At 35.4% G+C, this 21,694-nt stretch overlaps 1 protein-coding gene across 1 annotated transcript; it reads left to right on the forward strand.

Annotated features, from left to right (window-relative positions):
* Positions 1-293: 293 nt before the first annotated feature.
* On the forward strand, positions 294-12,769 carry LOC132123072 (tripartite motif-containing protein 16-like). Its single transcript, XM_059533599.1, has 7 exons — positions 294-391; positions 10,105-10,712; positions 11,005-11,100; positions 11,220-11,453; positions 11,529-11,679; positions 11,801-11,860; positions 12,224-12,769. Exons 2-7 carry the CDS (start codon positions 10,110-10,112, stop codon positions 12,763-12,765), a joined length of 1,686 nt encoding a protein of 561 aa, XP_059389582.1. The 5' UTR covers positions 294-391; positions 10,105-10,109; the 3' UTR covers positions 12,766-12,769.
* The last annotated feature ends 8,925 nt before the right edge of the window (positions 12,770-21,694 follow it).

Below are 21,694 nucleotides of genomic sequence, written 5' to 3' on the forward strand. Positions count from 1 at the left end.
TAGATCATATCTTAAACTCTCCATAAGAAAATAAACACAAACTGTATATTTATTTTTTCTCATGTAGACTACGCATTTAAAATGTCATTCAAAACAGAAGATGATATTGCACATTATGGAATAACACCAGTAATAAAAGGAAATGGGCTACACCTCGTATCAGCAAGTTAGGAAGCACAAGGTTTTGGTTTTCCTTTTCAGAACAGTGATTTTCATTCGATGTGTAAGATCAGGTGACTCCTCGGAAAGCAGAACTTGTCTTATTTCACAATCTCTATTTAACAATCCGCAGCGCTGGAAATTACACAAATATCCAACCTTCAGATCGATCGACGGATGATTTGTCCATCATTCAACTTATGAGTCAAACGAGACACACTCGAAGCTGTTTGTGATTTCTTCATACTGGTGAGATCAGATCATTTGTTCAGGTAATTGCTGAATCCAGCAAAGCGAAAGTAAACACAGAATACCTGCTTCAGTTATTATATAGATGCTTGTTTTGCCAGCTTGTCGCCTGTAGCATATTAATTATTTTTCGTCACTATTGACACTAATGGACTCTATATATATATATATATATATATATATATATATATATATATATATATATATATATATATATATATATATATCAATGAAATCAATATGATCATATTAATCTAAATTTATTACGTTTTATTTTGATTGTCATGCACAATGCTTCATGGGGATTGTAGTTCTTTCCCTTAAAGTTAGCAGTGATTTTCTTTTTTTTTTCTTTTCTATTATGCTGATTGGTTTGGTTCAACTCTTTAACAAAAACTTAAAAAAATAAAAAAAACAATTCCAGAACCAAGTGTGCTTTAAAATTGTCTGCCACTGTTGCAAGGTATTAACTTCTACTGGAACAGTATGGGCATAGGCCTATATTTACTCCACCACCTTTCCTTGCAATCATATTTTCAAACCACTGTAGAAAGTGAAGTGCTTGTACGACTTCATTAAACATTTTTCTACATAGTGCTTGTTTGTTTTGGAAAATGTTAATGTTAAATGCAATCACAATTAATAACATTATGTAATAGTTATTATTAAAATAGGACGCACAAAGAGAGACCTTTTAAAGCGCTTTAACACCAAATTTTCTTCTTCTTGCTCTTGCACCCATAAATACATACAACATTATGTCAAAATACTTGGACGGTTATGTCTTAAGTGAAAGTAAACAGTGGAGAAAGAAATCGGATGTGTGTCATAATGGATGCATTGTCTAAAGTGACAGCGCCTAATTTACTAGCTGCTGTAATGTCAAGCCAAGAAAATGAAAGTAGCCATCATTTCAGAAGTGAGGGAGACAGAAATGTTTATATATAAAACATTACAGCATAATATTTCTGTAATCTGCTTGTATATGCAGTCAACAGTTTTTGAACAGTAAGATTTTTAATATTTAAATAAGAATTCTCTTCTGCTCACCAAGCCTGCATTTATTTGATCCAAAGTACAACAAAAGTAGTAATGTTGTGAAATATTTTTACTCTTTAAAATAACTGCATTATATTTGAATATATTTTAAAATGTAAGTGATTGCTGTGATCAAAGCTGTATTTTCAGCATCATTACTCCAGTCTTCAGTGTCTCATCCTTCAAAAATAATTCTAATATGCTGATATTCTGCTCAAGAAACCTTTTTTAATTATTATTATTTATATTTAAAACTGTTGAGTACATTTCATGATTATTTGAAGAATAGAAAGATCCAAAGATCAGCGTTTATGTGAAATAAAAAGCTTTTGTAACATAATACATACAATTGAAAAGGTTAGAGTCATTGTATTTTTATTTTTAGGAAAATAAATGATAGAAATTTTACTTTTATTTAGCAAGGATGTTTTAAATTTATGAAAATTGATGATAAAGACATTTATAAAGTTTCAAAAGATTTCTATTTCAGATAAATGCTGTTTATCTGAACTTTCTATTCATCAAAAAACGTGAAACAACTCTACTCAGATGTTTTCAACATCATCATTATAATAAATGTTTTTTGAGCAGCAAATCAGAATATCAACATGTTTTCTGAAGGATCCTGTGACTGGAGTAATGATGCTAAAAATGTAGCTTTGAAATCACAATAATTTACATTTTTAAATATATGTCTTTATGTTTTCAAACGTTTCTGTTTTACTGTGAAAACAACTGTTTTCATACAACACTAGCTGGACGCTTTTGTCCATACTAGGAATTTCATGGTTCGACTTTCTGCATAAGAGCGCCCTCCGGCTTGAGGGACACTCTGCATGAGCGTTTAGAGCTCTGTGATGTTGATCTTGCCTTATTCTGGGTTCGAATAAAATATCAGGTCATGTGCAGACTATGTGTATCTCTTTGAGTTTAAATCTAAATTTATTCACATATATAGTTTTAACAAGAATTAATCCACATTAAAACCAAAAATTGTTCAGACAGCAGATATACTTTTTGATACTTTTTTTTTTTAACTAGTGGGTGGGTTCAGGACCATTATGTAAGGGAGGATAGCAAGATAAAGTAAATTGTGACATACCCAAAATTCCGTTACAAGAACATTCTCCAAATATTCAGTGGTTCTATAAACATAATTTTTTTTTCCAGTTTTCTTGATGTTAGAGGAACGTTTTTAAAAGGTAGGGTGTTCCTCAAACGTTCTTTCAACTTAATTTTGATTTAAAATTCAACATTCTAGGAACATTGATTTGTAACATTCCAAGAAAATAAAAATGAAAATTGTCCTTAATGTTAATAGAATGGTTTTTAAAGGTTAGTATGATGTAACTGAAACATTAAATCACCATCATGGAGATCAGCGTTTGCTTTAGTTGGGTTTTTGACAGTTCACTTAAAAAGAATTGTTTTTTTTTTGCAGCAATTGCAGGTATTTTCAAAAAAACATTTCTGCGTTAATAAAGCAGGTCATAATTAAAGTGGCTTTAAAAATTCAACCAATATGACTTGCTGTGCTGTCTGTTGATATTTAACTAGAGCACTTTCATCAGGTTTCTCAGTGGGTGCAGCACTGAGTGTGGAGAACCTGTTTAATGTTTTGATCGGAACAGAAGAGCGGTGTTTTGACCCACGACTATGCTGCTTCACTGTCACCCAGTTGCCCTGCTGCAGGGGCTCTGAATTATTCATTATTCATGTTTTAATATGTACTACTTACACAAATGTAGCAAATACAGTCTCCATAAGCTTTGAAAAACAGCAATTCTTTTGTAAATGCTTGAGACTTAGATCTTTATAATGATATATAGTTTGTCAAGATCAAATTTACCCCATTTCATTTAATCTATTCGTAAACATTGACACGTGTGAGTTGAGGGGAGTTGAGGAAGTGGGCGTTCTGGTGCAGGCTAACAGGTAAAAAATGATGTTCCTCTAACATTTTTTATGTTCCTAGAACCAACACTGTATATTTGGGGAATGTTCTTGTAACAAAATTCTGTTAGCTGGGAGTGGACTATCAGTAAAATTGATTTAAAAAAATGGGAACAACAATTATTTAGACACTTTGATCTGACCATGTTTTTCTTTAGTGTCTTTAAACGCTAATGCGACCTTTTTACATCACAAACTGAACAAAATTAAGCATTGCTTGGTAACTGGCCAACAAAGTATCGACAGTTGTGTAAATATTGTCATATTAACAGTTGTCTGAATTTTTGGTAGATTGTATTCAATTACATACCTTTTTTAACAAAGTTAGCTATCTATTACCAAAATGAATTTGTTCTGACACAGTTGGACCCTGGGTTCTTGTCATATTTAATTACCTTTTTCTAAACTATAGCAAATAAACTGATAATGTGAGATAATGTGTGTCTGAATAAACTTTGGTTTAACTGTATATTAAATTTTTACAGTGAAGACTAAGCAGTGCTATTTTACAGTTGATTATTCGGTTTCTGTATCTGGACATCTACAAACCTGAAAAACGTAAACATTGTGTATGTAGCACAAATAAAAGAATAGAACGAACATACAAATTAAATTTCAAATAGGGCCCACTGGTACAACCTGCACCGGGCCCCCGCAAACCCAAGCTACCCATATAGCAACATTGTGTCGGCCCAGATCCGGCCCACATCTAGCACCCGTGGAAAGATGATCTGGCCCACATGCAGCATGGAATGATGGCACTTGGGCGGACCACTAGGCCATAGCAATGCCACATGGATGCCACATGTAATCCAAGAGTAAAGAAATTAACTAGAACTGGACCTTATCTGAGCCACAAAATCTGTGTATATATTAAATATGAAGTAATTTCAGCCTTAATAAGCCTGTTAACAACCAGAATCACTGAAGGAAAGAAGAGAACAGAAAAAGAGATGAGCAAAAACACAAGAACTACAACTGACTCACCTCTTGTCTGAAAAGTCTTCGGGTTCAAGTCGTTTCCTAATCACGTGACAGACTCATATGCTTAAACCAGTGAAGTCCAAGCCGGAAAGAGAATTGATTAGTTCATCTCATGAGTCTTCGGGTTGAGTCGTTCCTTAATCACGTGACAGATCCAAACGCTATTTCTGACATTTCTGTCACTGTGTTTTTGTTACTGTTTCTTCAGGATCTGTGGTGTGTTATTATTTTATAAATAAATAAAACCCTGTTATAAATTAAATATTGATGAATTTGTCTTTTTGACTGTCTATCAGTAAATAAACACTAGGCTATATAATAAAATAACGATCCAAGCCTACAATACAAAGTATTTATAGCCTAATTTGTTCATTTATAATCAAATTTTGAGTTTGCTGGTATAATAACTGCTTTTCCTAAGGAAACTTGACATTTTGGTCTAACATATGTACAAGAAGATTGCTCAAAAAGGACCTAATGACATCAATTAAAAGCAAATAATATTTTGAATCCTAAACAACTAACACTACAGTTCTATAGTTTAATCTGAAGGGTGAACTCAAAAGACATAAATCACACAACAAGGTCATTTTTGTAGATTAGAATCCACTGTAAAAAATAAAAAAACAAACAGAAAAAAATCAAATCTCTTCTTTATCAAAGTGATTTCACCATCATATGGACAAATTTAAAGCATCACTAATAATTATAAAAAAAAAATAATAATAGTACTATGCACCCATTTGTAAGGAAGGTTGTAAATTAACTAATTACTCTAGCCAATGTTATCACGTCACGTGACAAAAGAACGAACAACCCGAAGACCTGAAAGATGAACTAATCAATTCTTTTTCGGCTCAATACTGCATTGGTTACCGTATGGGGCTGTCACGTACTTAAGGAATGAGTCAAAAACCCCATAGACCCGAACTATGAACTAATAGGTGCGTTCGACTTCACGCAGCATTGCGCAAACCGATCGCAGTCTGGATTGAAGCAGTGCATGCCGTTTAGCTATTTTGTCCGACTTGAGGCACATGACTGTCACGTGTGGCATCAAAGTACCGCAAGAGCATTTCGAGAACAGCCGGCTGACTCAGCCGTCGCAGTTTCTCCAGAGCGGCTGCAGGAGCGCTGATGACGACACAGCTGTTTTACGATCACGTGTGGTTGAAGCGCTTCAGTTCCAATAATGGCAACAAATCTGTGTTTTTAGAATGTAGTCAGTAATTAAATGTAGTCACACTGTTGTATTGAGTCCCATTTATTATACAACACTGATAACAGCATATATGCCCCACTGTATTAGTATTTAAATAGTATATGTTTATGTTGAACTTTATTCTTGAAAATATGGCGCTGCATTGAGCAGTATGTAAAAACTGTTTCTGTTGCTCATGAAGATGTTTCTAAAACGTCTGTGTATTTTACAAATATTGCATTTAGATCAATCTGTGATAACGTACACTAAATCTGTGATAACGTACATTGTAAAAAATTGTGCCGTTAAATAACAGTAATTTACTGGCAGCAGGGGTGCCAGTAAAGTACTGTTATTTTACAGCTTTCAACCATTAATTTACCACTCTTATTTTTTTACAGTATTTTACAGTAAATTCTACCATGGAAATTAACTCCACTCCCACTGCTTCAGACAGTTTGAGTTTAAAAGCTAGCATTCCTACGATGTTATTACTATGAACTTATTTCATTTGAGTCCACTGAGAAGGAATGTTTCTTAATATAAAAATGCAAACACTTAATGTGTAGTAGTAAAGAAACTAAATGCATGACTTTCACTCAAATCACTGCAGTTCATTGTCAGCTAATAGCACACATGTATGTGCTGAAATACTTAACACAGAGATCACCACTGTATCAGCGACTCCACATTTACTGTCTTTATATAAAGCAGAAGAAGATCAGAATTTGTGACTCATCATTGACTGAAGCACAGGCTCTACTCTCCAGCACAATGGTGAACAACAAAACTACATTAAACTAGCAGATCTCTCTTGTGCAAATACACATTAATACAGTCGAGTTCAGTATTTACTCATTATCAGTGTATGACTTTGCATACATTTTTTTCTATGGATGTTCACAAATATTTTAGTTAAATTAACTTTTTTTTTTTATTTGGTAAATCTGACATTTACATTTTACAATATATTACTGTTTTTCCTTGACTTAACGGCAATAAACTGTAGAAAAACCCTTTTTTGCTGACAACCATTAATTTACGGCAACAAACTGTTGAAAAACAGTTATTTATTGGCAGCAGGGGTGCCAGTAAATAACTGTTTTTCTACAGTTTGTTTCCTGTAAATTAATTACAGTTTATTACTGTTAAATAATGTTTCATGCTGTTTTTTCTTCATCTTAAATCTTTAACCCTTTAAACCCCACAACGAAACCCTCAGTTTTAAATGAAGACTTATAATGTGTGCACACTACAGAGTGTTTGAGTAACACTGAATCAGTGAAGTTAATGAGATAATTCTGTGATTAATTGATGATTGAGCATTAGTGATGAACACTTGCTATTAACATACAGAATCACTAAAGCAGTGGTTTTCAACCTGTGGTCCGCGGCCCCCTAGTGGGTCGCGGTGGTATTGCAGGTGGGCCGCCAATTATTTTCTGTTCATTTGCAGTCCATTCAACTCCAGGTTCATACACTGTCTGTGATGTGCCTTTTTTCTGAGCCCATGTTAACGGATCAGAGCGTTCACACTGCACGTGGTAAAAGGCTAGAAATAAAAACGTGAGCATAGAGAGAATTGTGAGTGCACAGGACGCAGTTTAAGTGAGAGGAGACACGTTTTAAGTGCGCACACTCTCTCCGCACAGACCAGTGTGTATCTGAGCAAGCACGTCTGGTTTTGTGTCAGAGCAAAGGAAATCTGCGTGCGAACGGAGAGATTCGCGCTCGTGCATTATTTTAATGTGCTTTATATTTATGCGCTCTCGCTGCTGACCGCATACACATACTGTATACACACTGCAAACACCTGAGGCACCGCTACAATTAATGAGCTCTATGAACAATGCATGGCAAAAAAGAAAAAAGAAAGTCCCTGTACACAGGATTTATTTATTTTTAATTTTTTTGCCATAAGTCTATACATTTTGTTACATCTTTACTATAGTGATAATTTTGACTTATGTCTGTTCTTGAGACGTTACAATTTTTTGATAAAGCTCTAATTAGTTTTCTTTTGGAAATATGTTTCAAATTAATCCTGAATGCATGTATATCACAATCGCAAAATTGATCAAAGAAATCGCGATAGTTTTTTTTTCTTTTTTTTCCATATCGCACAGCCCTAGTTCATTCAGTAAATACAGTTAACAATCTAGCTTCTGAGTACTAAGTTATTAACCCAACAATAGCGGAGTCAGTTAATTTTTTTGCAGTGGGCCGCGCAAACATATGTGTTTGGTTGTGTGGGCCGCGGGCTGAAAAAGGTTGGGAACCACTGCACTAAAGGAACGAGAAACACAAGAACTACAAATGACTTCAGCCACAGCCTTAGATGAAATCAATTGAAATAAAAGAATACATAAAATCTCTCAAGATCTGATTAAACAACTCCTAAAACAGCTTCACCAGATTCACATTACTAACCAGACTGACTTTATTTCTGTCAGATGTCTACAGAAAATCTTAGTAAAAGTTAAATAGGTTTAGGTGTTTTTTTCACTACCGTAATGGAGATCAGTGTTTACTTTAGATGGGCCCTTGAACGTGACTTTTCAACAACTAAGGTTTTTTTTTTTTTTTACATGATATAACAATGCATTTTTAGAACTTGTTATAGCAAAAAAAAAATAATGACTGCAAATGACTGCTTTAAATTAGTTTGGACAACTTTTTTTTTTTTTTTTTTGTTTATTTGCTTATTTCTATAACATTGGGCAAAACTATTTTAAAGTTTTACACATCACTCTTAGACATCAGCACTCTTCATACAAACCTCAAAAAGGGTGACAATCAAAAAAAGCATTTATGTTGTGTTTCATATGTCGAATGTTGATGACTGAGAGTGTAATTTTCCTACATTTGAGGAACATCATACCTTTTAAAAACGTTCCTCTAACATCAAGAAAACTGTAATGTTCCTAGAACCAACCCTGAATATTTGGAGAAAATTCTTGTAACAAAATTCTGTTAGCTGGGGCATCAGAAATGAGTGATGGAAATGGCAAATTTAAAAAAAGAAAAAAAATCCCTTAATTTGCAAAAAAGTTATCACGCTCACTTGAGGTGTTTTTTGATTTGTGCAGTAAATGGTTAATGGGAGTAATGGGAGATGCACAGCAAAATCTCCAGTGTTAATTTAACACTCTGAGTGTGGACACATATAAATTCTGAAGCGGTGTTAAAAGTAACACTGAAACAGAGTTGAAGTTAATGAGATAATTAAGAAGTTAATTGACTTATGATTGACCATTATTGAAGACACAACAAGCAGAATCACCAAACGAGAAAATCACAATTTCTGTGTCACCTTTATAGTGGTCAGTGTTTGCTGAGTTAGTTAATTAGTCAGTTAGTTGGGATCTTGGCTTGTGACTTTTTTTTTTCAAATTAGTGTGTCAAGCCAAAAGCAAAAATCATTGGGTGTTGATGATTATGTTTTAATGTAATCGTTGCTTGACCTTAATCACTGAACTCATTTACAGTCTCTTCTCTAACAGCTTTGATTCCACAATGAAAGAGTCTGTATTTTCTATACATTTTGTAGGCATCTCTTGCGAGTAATTCAGATTTTTTTTTTTTATTAAAGACTTTTAATTTTAGGCACACACAGATAACAAGAATCAGCGTATGAATCTCAACAACGGTGACAAGCAGCATATTCAGATAAACTGATCTACTCTGAACATCACAAAACTAGATACGGAAGAATTCACATAAAAACAGCAAAAATAAAATATAGTTAGAATAAAAAGTTAAAAAGACAGTTCAGCTCATAATTTATTCATGCCGCAATGCATGATGGGAGCCATGGATGAGTTTTTATTGGATACAACATGCTTTTTTGATGGTCACCATTGTTGTGATGCTCACGCTGATTCCTGATGTCTGTGTGTCTAAACTAAAGAATTGTTTCTTTATGTAGAGCTAACTTTTAAAAACATGTCATATTATGGTCAAAATGCTGGATCACTTTTTTTTGGACCACAATCAATACCATAAGATTGCCTTTGCTGTGGTCTGTCTGTATGTTATAATTCAGTTACCACAGTCACACAAAATCTAAAGTTAATAACTGAAGGGTTCAAGATCCCAACTAAAGCAAACACTGACCACTTTAATGGTGACACACAAATTGTGATTTTCTCGTTTGGTGATTCTGCTTGTTAACATCAGGTGTCTTCGATTAATGCTCAATCATAACTCAATTAAATTCTTAATTACCTCATTAACTTCAACTCTGCTTCAGTGTTACTTTTAACACTGAGTCCACACTCAGAGTGTTAAATTAACACTGGAGATTTTGCTGTGTGGAAATGCACATAATTGAAATTATATTCAGCTCAGGGTATTTTGGCCATCTTTGTTATCTAAACAGTGTAGTCATTAAGAAACAAAAAAATACTTACATTACAAGTTACAGCAAGTCACTACCTACAAAAAAATAAATAAAAATGTTTAAGTAGGTCATCAGGAGCGCTGCAATGCCTAATGTCTCTCTGTCTGTGTTCATGCAGTGGAAATGGCAGAAGCCAGCATCAAATGGGCTGAGGATCAGTTCATGTGTTCAGTGTGTCTGGATCTACTGAAGGATCCTGTGACAATTCCCTGTGGACACAGTTACTGTAAGGGATGCCTCTCAGGTTGCTGGGATGAGGAGGATTGGAAGGGAATCTACAGCTGTCCTCAGTGCCGACAGACCTTCACACCAAGACCTGTTTTAGGAAAGAATGTGGTGTTTGCTGAAATGGTGGAGAAACTGAAGAAGACAAGACTCCAAGCTGCTCCTTCTCCTGTTCCTACTCTTCATCATCACACTGGATCTGTAGATGTAAAGTGTGATTCCTGCACTTTAATTAAACGGAAAGCAGTGAAATCGTGTCTGGAGTGTCGAAGCTCTTACTGTCAAAATCACCTCAAACAGCATGAGAATCTCTTCAGAGGTAAAGGACACAATCTTATGGATGCCACTGGACGACTGCAGGAGATGATGTGCCCTCAACATGATAAAATGCTGGAAGTTTACTGCCATACTGATCACCGGTGTATCTGTGTGCTGTGTTTGGTGGATGAACACAAAAATCATGATACGGTATCAACTGCAGCAGCGAGGACAGAGAAACAGGTAAGGTACTGCTCTCTACTGGAACTAATGAGAGATAGTTAATGTTGTTTCTCTCTTCGTTTGTTATGTGATTTTTCTCTTTAAATGAGAGAAACTGATGTCATTAAATGCATTTTGACATAAAACTATTATTTCTAAATGGTAATAATGTTTCACAATACTGTTTTTAAAGAGCTTAAGATACTTAGTTTGAAACACTGAGATTTTTTTTACTGGCCCCCCACTTTTGAATGGTTGTGTTGATTTAATTATTATTTTTATTGTTGATATAATCAGCTTTTGTTCTCTGCAGAGACATTTGGAGGGGAAACAGAGACAATTCCAGAAAATAATCCAGCAGAAAGAGAAATATCTGCAGGAGCTGAGAGAGGCTGTGGTAATTCATAAGGTGAGTTTGGAGAAGAAGACAATTTTGATATCTCAGTTTGAACTCTCTTCCAGTGCTGTAGCTCTTATGGTCCCACTGAAGCCACTGTGTTATTGATTGTAATTTGTGTCCTATTACAGTATTTTGCACAGACAGCAGCAGAGGACAGTGATAGGATCTTTACTGAAATCATCCGGTCCATTCAGAAACATCGCTCTGAGGTGAAGCAGCTGATCAGAGATCAGGAAAGAGCTGCAGTGAGTCGAGGTGAAGCACGACTAGATGAACTGGAGCAGGAAATCAGTGATCTGAAGAGGAGAGACATTGAGCTGAAGCAGTTTTCTGAAGCACAGGATCATGTTCATTTCCTTCAGGTAACAGAGATCTTTTTAAATGCATGACGCGAAAGAGAGCGTGCTTTTGTAATAACAGAGAGTTTGTGTCTATAGAGTTGGCCTCCTGTCTCTTTCTCTGAATCTACAGACGGCTTCACTATCAGTTCTCATCTCTCTTTTGACAACATTGTGGAGTCTGTCTCTCGAATCAGAGACAAACTGCTGCAGTTCTGCACAGAGACTATAGAAAACATATCTGGAACAGGTAAACACTGATTTATTCTCAGAAATAAATAGTTCAGTGCCATTTGTTAAATATATAAACAGCTGAATGTTTAATTTCTCTTGACATGAGAATTAAAATGCATGTGATTTGATGTCTGTAGTGAAAACTGTCCAGGTCATTGGCACTCCTGAATATCAGACCAGAGAAGAGTTTCTACAATGTGAGTTCTAAAATCCAGTCTACTGTTAAATGTTATATACTAAATTTACAATGTTTTACACTCAATTAATGGAGTGATTTAGATTTTTTACTGTTTTAAATACATGGGCTGCAATAAATAAACAAGACAATAATGAAAATAATGTAATTAAAAATGTAATTATTACTGTAATTAGTTGCATCTGTGTACATCTGTGACACACATCACAATGAAAATCTACTTCGTGGGTTAAAATGCTTTGGGGTTTCATTGATCATTTTATTATTTAGGTAGACAGACATTTAGACCCTGTTAAATAGATCCTGTTAAAATGTTAATTGAATCATGGAAGGTGATGAATAATTATGAAGTTTTCTCCGTCAGATTCAGGTCTGTTGACTGTGGATCCAAACTCATTGTTTTACGGGCTCCATCTGTCTGAAGGAAACACCATGATGACTGTCACTGATACACATCAGTGTTATCCTGATCATCCAGACAGATTTGATTCTTGGGCCGAGGCATTGTGTAGAGAGAGTGTGACTGAACACTGTTACTGGGAGGTGGAGTGGAGTGGTGATGGGACGTCAGGAGTGGATATAGCAGTGACATATAAGAGCATCAAGAGGAAGGGAGGTGGACCTGAATGTGCAGCTGGACGTAATGACAAATCCTGGAGTTTATACTGTACTCCCACTTTCTGCTCATTCTGGCACAATAACAATGAGACTGTCCTTCCTGTAACCCATGTGTCCAGTAGAATAGGAGTGTATGTGGATCTCAGTGCAGGGGTTTTGTCCTTCTATAGTGTGTCTGACACAATGAGCCTCATCCACAGAGTCCAGACCACATTCACTCAGCCGCTCTATCCTGTGTTTGGATTTGATAGACAGACAGTGGTGAAACTGTGCCATCTCACCAGTTAAATCATATAGACATAAATAGACAAACTGTTTTGAGCTGGGGGCCACGCTTCTGGCTATGGGGGCTTTGATGTTGATGAAATTTCATTTTGTGGTCTTGTTGAAGACACAGCTGCCCCTTTTATTTTATGATTGTAGTGTAACCAATAAATTTGAAGTTGATTTAAGTTTTTATATTTTTAACCCTATTAATATGACCCACAGTTTTAACCTTAAAATATGTTATTTTTTATTACGAAAACCCAAAATCATTATCTCTCGAATACGTTATTAATTTTCTTTAATTTATGTACAAAATTCTTCATCCACAAGCAAAACTGGCTTAAATTTCCTTTGTTTTCCTCTTTTTCTTGTTGAATTTTATTCTCTTTTTCATCCCTCAGGCATATAAATGACAAAAACAACAATACAAAATTCAATTGTTGATGCATTATGATTATATGAATACTATGCTTATTAAATGATATTTAACCTGTCATTGTATATAATCTCATGATGTATCCAAACCCATTATATCAGTTTTTTTTTGTCATTATGATTGTCATTGTTTAAGATACAACCATCTTTCCCTGATCTTTTATGCTATTTATAAAAAAGAGATAAGAGCTAAAGGTTCACTAACACCTCACAGCATCAGTAACTTGACAGCCCTACCTACTATGGTTTTCATCAGTGTTTGCAAGGTTTGTAATATCTGCACAAAGGAGACGTCGACCAGCTGTTGAAAGATCTCGCCTTTGGAGAAGACTGTTGATTTTACACTCACAAATGAAAGTATTACCGCTTAAAAAGGAGATTACCCCAAAAATGCATTTCTAGCTTACCCCAACAGTACAATAATAATAATAATGATAAATGCTGACCAATAATTAATTATATTTTCATATAATTATGTCATAAGTCATATGCCATAGCTACATAGCAAAATCCCCAGTGTTAATTTAACACTCTGATGCCGGGTTCACACCGCAAGCTGCAGTAGAGCGGAAGCAGCGCGTTAGCAGCAGGTAGGCAGAGCTGAAGCAGCGGATTTTGGACAGAGTACTTTATAATGGGTAAGTTCGCATTGCTTTATTCCCATTTAAAATACATTTAAATAAAAAGATTTGGTAAGAAGCTTTTTTAATTAATAATTTCATTGTAACTTTCGTTGCATCTTTGTTTTGCTGTCTTTGTTTTCCGTGCAGTACGTGTTGTTGATCGCGCTATATTTGTTATTAAGGAGACTATGAAAAAGACGCAGACTTTGGGTTCATCCCATTAACCGACGTAGGAGACAACATGGTGCATATTACCATCTTGTCACTGGGTTTGTTTGCAAGCAAATTTACCAAAGGACACCCTGAAAACCAATTTAATACACTGTTTTAAATTCTGTGTATTTTAAATGGTTCACAGCCTTGACTTCCTGCTCATCTTGAAATCAGCATTTACTTGTTTATTATATATGCATGTATCACATGCTTTTGTTATTTGTGTGCTTATGTGTAATTTAGAAGTTGTAAATAAATGGTTCCAATTGAATCAATGTAGTTTTTCGTGGACAAAAAGAACAATAATTTTACAATTTCACACATTGGTTTTATGTAGCCAACACATGTTTTCTGCTGAACATTCCAATGTATTAGAGGAAAGTGGCAGGCTTTTGAGGTTGTGGTGAACCTAGAACTGTAAGTACATATATATATTAAGTGTATATATATATATATATATATATATATATATATATATATATATATATATATATATTTATTTATTTATTTATATATTATCTGAATTATATTTATTATATATTACCTTTTGATATTTTTAACATTAGTTCTACCTCCATGCCTATATTAATCTGTCTATGCTATTTGCCTTTCTATATTGAGTTGTTTGCTCGTGTGCCAGCGAAAGCAACTAAAACACTATAAAATTACTTACCATCTGCACTAAGAGCCGCTGCAACTTCATCCCATGCTTTTTCCTTCGCCCGCAAGTCTTTGTAAAGTACATTGTGTGGATCATAAAGAACCTGATATTTCTCAACTTCCACGATGAGACGAGTGTAGTCCATTATTGTCTTTCCAGGGGCACTCTGAAGACCACCGCCTGTGACACCACGTGCTGTTGTTTATGATTGTCAGCATGATGTCAGCGCGAAATCCGTTCTTCTGCCAAGATATAGGCATATTTATAAGAATACGACTACTACTACTACTAATAAATAAATTATAATGCTAAACTAGCAGTATAAATTATTTAAAGTTGTTTTTGTATTTCGGCAAAAAGGTTTATTTTTCGATAGAACTGTAAGTACTTTGACCGTAAAAAAAAAAAAATTATAATAAAAAAATAGAAAAACGTGAATTTAAATATCATACATTTTTAATGTAATTTGCTAAAAACACAGTAGATATCATTAATGCAAATTTGGGGCAGAATTACTTTTTCATGTCAGTACATGTGTATTTTGGCCATGATCATTGTCACTTTATCTTCTATACATATTGGTTTATATTAATTTTCTTTCCTAACATACTCCAATTCTTGTTAAAACACACTAGATTTGCTTATTTTGTGCATTTACAGCACTTTTTGTGTGAAATCATATTTATTTTGTCCATCAAAGGTGTACTTTCACTTTAAATGAGCGTCAGCAGTACAGCAAAAATAGACCCAGCGCCGAAACAATCGCGACACTGCTGCTCCTGCTCTGCTTCTGCAACCCTCTGCCGCACAGCCTCTGCGTGCGGTGTGAACGCTCTCATCTGTTAACATAGCCACCGAAAAAAATACGCGCTGCTTCTGCTCTGTTGCAGCTTGTGGTGTGAACCCGGCCTGAGTGTGGACTCATATAAACTCTGAAGCAGAGTTGAAGTTAATGAGATAATTAAGAAGTTAATTGAGTTATGATTGACCATTATTGAAGACACCTGATGTTAACAAGCAGAATCACCAAACGAAAAAATCACAATTTGTGTGTCACCATTATAGCGGTCAGTGTTTGCTTTACTTGGGATCTTGGCTTGTGACTTTTTACTTTTAAAATGTGTTTACTTGTAAAATGCTGTTTGTCACCGTTGTTGAGATTCATATGCTGATTCTTGTTATCTAAAAAAAAAAGTTTAAATGAGTTCAGTAATTCACGTCAAACAACGATTACATTAAAACACAATAATCACCACCCGATGACTTTTGCTCTTGGATTGCCAAACACATTTTAAAAGTAAAAAGTCACAAGCCAAGATCCCAACTAAAGCAAACACTGACCACTATGATGGTGACACACAAATTGTGATTTTCTCGTTTGGTGATTCTGCTTGTTAACATCAGGTGTCTTCAATAATGCTCAATCATAACTCAATTAATTTGTGTGAATGAGACCACACTCAGAGTGTTAAATTAACACTGGAGATTTTGCTGTGTATGCATGACTACAAGCAATGAATTAATGCATAAGTTAACGATTTATATATATATATATATATATATATATATATATATATATATATATATATATGTATTTTTTTTTTTTTTTTTGCTGACAACAACAGGAAATGTGAATAAATGAGTAAAGGAATTAATAAAAGTAACAATCACAATAAATACATGGAACAAGCCAACAACACATTCAACAAAACTTTATTAAAAATAATTTTTCTAACAAACATGTATTTACAGGCGGTGAACCCCACATCCTACTGTAAGAGACCGTTCTGCAGCTGACCACTGTGTCCACCTTCGTCTTTGCCGTCCATCTTGTCCCTCATACGCCGATTTCACACAGCCGCCATTTTGAAATCGAAAGCGAGGCTCCGGTGGGAAGGAACCTGGAAGTAAAGGTACACAACAATGGCTTGGACTCCCAACCTAGAGCAGCTGCCGCAATTTAATATCTTAGATGTAGAAAAATGGGCCGAGGAAGGATGTCGAATCCCACGAGCTGTTTTGTTAAAGGGATCCAGAAACTGGATCGAAGGCTACGTCACCGATATTGAAGGTAAGGTTAACGTTATATCACATAACATGAAGCCAAACAAGCTAGCAAGATAGCGCTGCCTTACCGTTTGAAACGCATTCTGTGTGTCCACGTTAATTTCAAGCTTCGTTTTTACATCAACAGGACAATTTATGTTATAATCATATGCACTTCGAATATTTTTCCAATGTTTGCAGTCAGAAAAAGTGAGGCAGGCTGTATTGTGAGGGCAAGGGCATTTCGCTCAATGCGAAAAAATGATACCCCTTACACTGGTGCAGGTAACATGTACGAGTAGACAGTGAGTTCAAGTTCAGACGTTGAGGCGCTAGTTCAAGTGCCAAAGTTCTTTTTTCTTTTTACTAAATTCATCACTTTCTTTTCAATGACACTGGTTGTAGGAGAACCTGACAAATTGACATACCTTAATCATAGTTGCAATAATAATTGTATAAAATATTAAGAATTTGTGACATTTATAATGTTACAACACATTTCAATTTTAAATAAGTGCTGTCCATTGAACTTTCTGTTTATGAAAGACAGTATCAAGGTTTCCACAAAAAATATTAAGCAAAGAAAAAAACTGTTTTAGCAATTGACAATTGACAATTAGAACGAGAATAAACCATTATAATTAATTAGGCACCATCAATAAATGATAATAAATGAACACCAAATCGGCACAGTAGGATGATTATTGAAGGATCATGTGACCTCTGAAGACAGGAGTATTGATGCTGAAAATTCAACTTTGCATCACAGGAATAAATTATATTTTAGATGTATTTATATTGCATATATATCCAACATTTAGCATCAACATTTAGCATCAACAGTTCAACACAAATACAATCACTATACCAATGCCAACTTACCATGTTGTTTCCTACAACCAGCAGACCTTTCCATTTTTGGGGGGAAATGTTCATAGAGTATTCCTTGACTTCCCACAAGATGCTAGACTTTGATATTGTTATTATTTGAAATAAGTATTGACTTGCCTCTTTTGTTTCTTTATTTCCAGGTGGAATTTCCATCTGAAGCTTCCTTCATTGTTGGCCTGTCAAAGTGCAACTGCAAGGCTGGTCTAGGTCACTGCAATCATCAGATTGGGTTACTGTATACTCTGGCACACTATATAAAACTGGCATACAACAAGTCTGTTCCACCTAATGTTAGTAAAACCTGCCTACCACAGACATGGCATGTTCCTTCACGTTCTATGGGTCTAGCCCCCAAACCTATTAATACAGTAAAAATATCTCAATTAAAGCCACCAACTTGTCATGGAATCATACCCAACATCTACTGTCCTATTCCAACCCCTTTACCAAGTGACCAGTTTGCTAATGACCTTTGCGAAAATCTTGCTAAAATTGGAAGCAATAGCCAAATGTACAAACTGCTGCTGGCATCAAGGAGATATCCAGTGGACCAAGTTGAATCTGAATTTGGACTTCTGCCCCATGGATCAGCGTTGACGTACCAAGCCATTGGCTTACCCACCACAACTACTGATCACTACCCACAGTTTCCTCTGCCACAACAACCGTGCACTTACTCAACAGTTCTCAATGAGAAGGAGAGTAGTTTCTATAGAGGTATGACTGTTACTCCCTCTGATGCCGAGGCACTAGAGAAAGAAACCAGGTGACAAAGTGACAGTAAGATATGGCACCGTGTTCGTTCCCAGCATCTGACTTCATCAAAATTTAAAAGAATAGTCTCACGAGTTGGAGACTTCAGCACACTTTCCACCAGTATGCAGAAGCAGAAAAGGTCAGTGCAGACACAAGCCATGAAGAGAGGCCTGGAACTGGAGCCAGATGCAGCTGCACAATATGTGCAGGAAACGGGCAATCGTGTTTTCCCTTGTGGCTTTGTCCTAAATCCTCATGCCCCCCATTTAGGTGCATCTCCTGATCGAAAGGTGGCTGACAGTACTGGTGTTCTGGGGTTGCTTGAAATCAAGTGCCCTGATGTAGACAGTGTACTAGAGTGCAAATACCTTTCTGTAAAAGAAGATGGTGCGCTTGCTCTGAAAACTAGCCATGAATATCATTTTCAGATGATTGGACAAATGGGAATCACAGGGATGACCTGGTGTGACTTTTTCGTAAAATCCAGAAATGACTTCCATCTAGAGCGCATTGACTTTGATGAAGAGAAGTGGGAGTTTGTAAAAAATAAATTAGACTTTTTTTTTTTCAACTACTGGCTGCCCAACCTGTGCTTATAAATTAACCTGTGTTTAGTGAGTAACACACACTAACACACTTAACAGACAGTCAAAGCACACTTTAGATAATTAAAATAGTAAATTTATGTACAGTTTTATGACAACTAATTTCTACATTAAAAACAAAAATTGTCATTGCTATTTATAAAATGTTTTCACTGTAGTGTATACACTAGTATGAAATAAATGTGTATAGTTGTAGAATCATTTCTAGATTAAAACCAATGAAAGCTAATGGGTACAAAATATATATTTTTATTTCAGTAATTCAATCCATTGTATGTCTTCTACTGTACAAATTAAAACAGTAAACCAAAGTTGCAACATTTAAATGACTACTCATTTATGTATATTTAGTTTTTTTTAACTGTAAGCTAAAATGTAGGTTTCAACAGTAAATTAATAGTCTACCAATAATAATAATAAAATAGTTGAAAATGCATGTACTCTCAGGCCACCCAAGATACTGAGCAAATGGTGTAATGATAAAGGTATCTAAATCTGTTCTAATGAAGAAAAAAACTCACTTACATCATGGATGGCCTGAGGGTGAGTTCTTTCCAGCACATTTTCATTTCTGAGTGAAATATTTATTTAAAATAGAGGTCGTTGGAAATTTGTCATTAGAGCACAAACAGTCCACATCTGGTTGACTGAACCACAGAGTGAAAGGGGTAGGACACCATCAAAAATATGATGTTCCTTGATGCGTCTGATGGCCCTCTCCACATGTATCCTCAAGCGGGCCATCTCTTGGGTATGTGTAATTTCATGTTTACTGAATTGTCCGCTTGGTCCTGTGAAAGCTGGGGTTACAAGACTGACCTTGATGTCAGTAAGGAGGTCTTTGATAAGGAAGCCCTTATCAGCCATTACTTCATAGCCTGGCTCAAGCAGTTTGAGTATGCCTGACTCTTTGGTGATTTCCTTGTCAGAGATGGAGCCTGTGTACAGGTTGCTTACCAGTTGATTTCTAAGCTGTGGTTCCCTTGTAATGAGAGAATGTCATGGTGTTCAGAACTTTTGAACTTGCTGATTGAATATGGATCTCAGTACAATCTAGCACAACACGTGTTTTTGGAAAGGTCTTCTTGAAGCAAGGTGGCATTAGCTCATCTACAGCCTCTCTACTTGGCCATAACGGTAGTGTACCAAGCATGAAATACAGGTAGTTAGCCCAAGTTATACATATCCTGCTGACTGTGGCCTTTGAGATATTAAATCTTACTGCTAAATCTGCGGAAAGAAGCCCCTGCCTCATACTGCAGAGAAACAAGAAAAACTGGTCAAAGAGACCCATATCTGGGGCATGAAAACCAGCAGTTACAGTCTGTTCTGTTGCATTTGAGTCCATCTCACCAGAGACTGTGCTGTAGGTTGAAGAGACTGGTACACAGCAAAAAAATCTGAGTGAAATTAACTCTGCTGGGAGTACATGTGAGACCACACTCAAGAGTGTGAAAATGTTAAAATAGGAGTGTTAAATTAACACTGAAGCTGAGTTAAAGTTAATGAGATAATTAAGTGATTATTTGAGGGATGATTGACCATTATTGACGAGACCTGATGTTAACATGCAGAATCAACAAAGATGAAAATCACTATTTTAATGGTGTCACCATTATAGTGGTCAGTGTTTGCTTTAGTTGGGCTCTTGACCCCTAAAGTGTTAAAGTCAGATTTTAATTGGCTGTTATCACGGAGTTTTAAAACTGATGGAAAAGCAAAGACTATTGTTATTCTTGAATTACTGAGTTAAAGTTACATTGTTGATTATTGCAGCCCTATGATTGTTCAACAAAGTATTTCCAGCATTTTAAATACAATCTGAGGAATTTCTTAAAAGTTGTTTGTTCAAAAATCTTTCAAAAGAGTCTTTCAGTTATACATGCAAACATCAAGAATCAACCTGTCAATCTCAACAATGGTGAAAATCCAAAAAGCATGTTGCAGTGCATTCTGGGTGCCACCTATCAAAATTCATCCATGGCTCCCATGGTGCATTGCTGCATTAATAAATTATTAGCTGAATTGTTTCAGTAATTTCCTTTATTCTTACTATTCTATTTTTGTTTTTTATGTTTCTTTTAGTAGTTGTTTTCTAATGTTTAGAGTTGTTCTGTTTTTCTGAATATGCTGTTTGTCACCGTTGTTGAGATTCCTACACTAATTTTTGATGTATGTGTGTGCCTAAAGCAAGCTTTTCTTATGATCAGAACAACTTTCAAGAAATCATTTTAATTAGTGGGTACTGTACAATAACAGGGTTGTTATAATCAATGAGGTCAATCAAATCTGTTTAGGCTTTAATTGAGTTTGGTGATTCAGGGCAAATGCCCATGTTTAGATTTTTTTCTTGTCTGTTTGTCACAATTCAGTTGTAACAGCCAAACCAAATCTGACTTTAAAAATGTAAGGCTCAAGAGCCCAACTAAAGCAAACACTGACCACTATAATGGTGACATAAAAATAGTGATTTTCATCTTTGTTAATTCTGCATGTTAACATCAGGTCTCATCAATAATGGTCATTCCTCAATTAATCACTTAATTATCTCATTAACTTTAACTCAGCTTCAGTGTTAATTTAACACTCCTATTTTAACACTTTCACACTACTGAGTGTGGTCTCACATGTACTCCCAGCAGAGTTAATTTCACTCAGATTGTTTTGCTGTGTAGAGTGCTTTGAGGGTTTCATAATCTTTAAATCCGGTGTAAAACATG

The sequence above is a fragment of the Carassius carassius genome, chromosome 41 (assembly GCF_963082965.1).
Source record: "Carassius carassius chromosome 41, fCarCar2.1, whole genome shotgun sequence".
NCBI lineage: Eukaryota > Metazoa > Chordata > Actinopteri > Cypriniformes > Cyprinidae > Carassius > Carassius carassius.

Bases quoted from the DNA above. Each gene is read 5' to 3' on its own strand.
- LOC132123072 (XM_059533599.1), top strand. From the start codon at position 10,110: ATGGCAGAAGCCAGCATCAAATGGGCTGAGGATCAGTTCATGTGTTCA. The intron at 11,101-11,219 runs GTGAGTTTGGAG...GTCCTATTACAG, and splicing joins AGGCTGTGGTAATTCATAAG to TATTTTGCACAGACAGCAGC. The intron at 11,680-11,800 runs GTAAACACTGAT...TGATGTCTGTAG, and splicing joins AGAAAACATATCTGGAACAG to TGAAAACTGTCCAGGTCATT.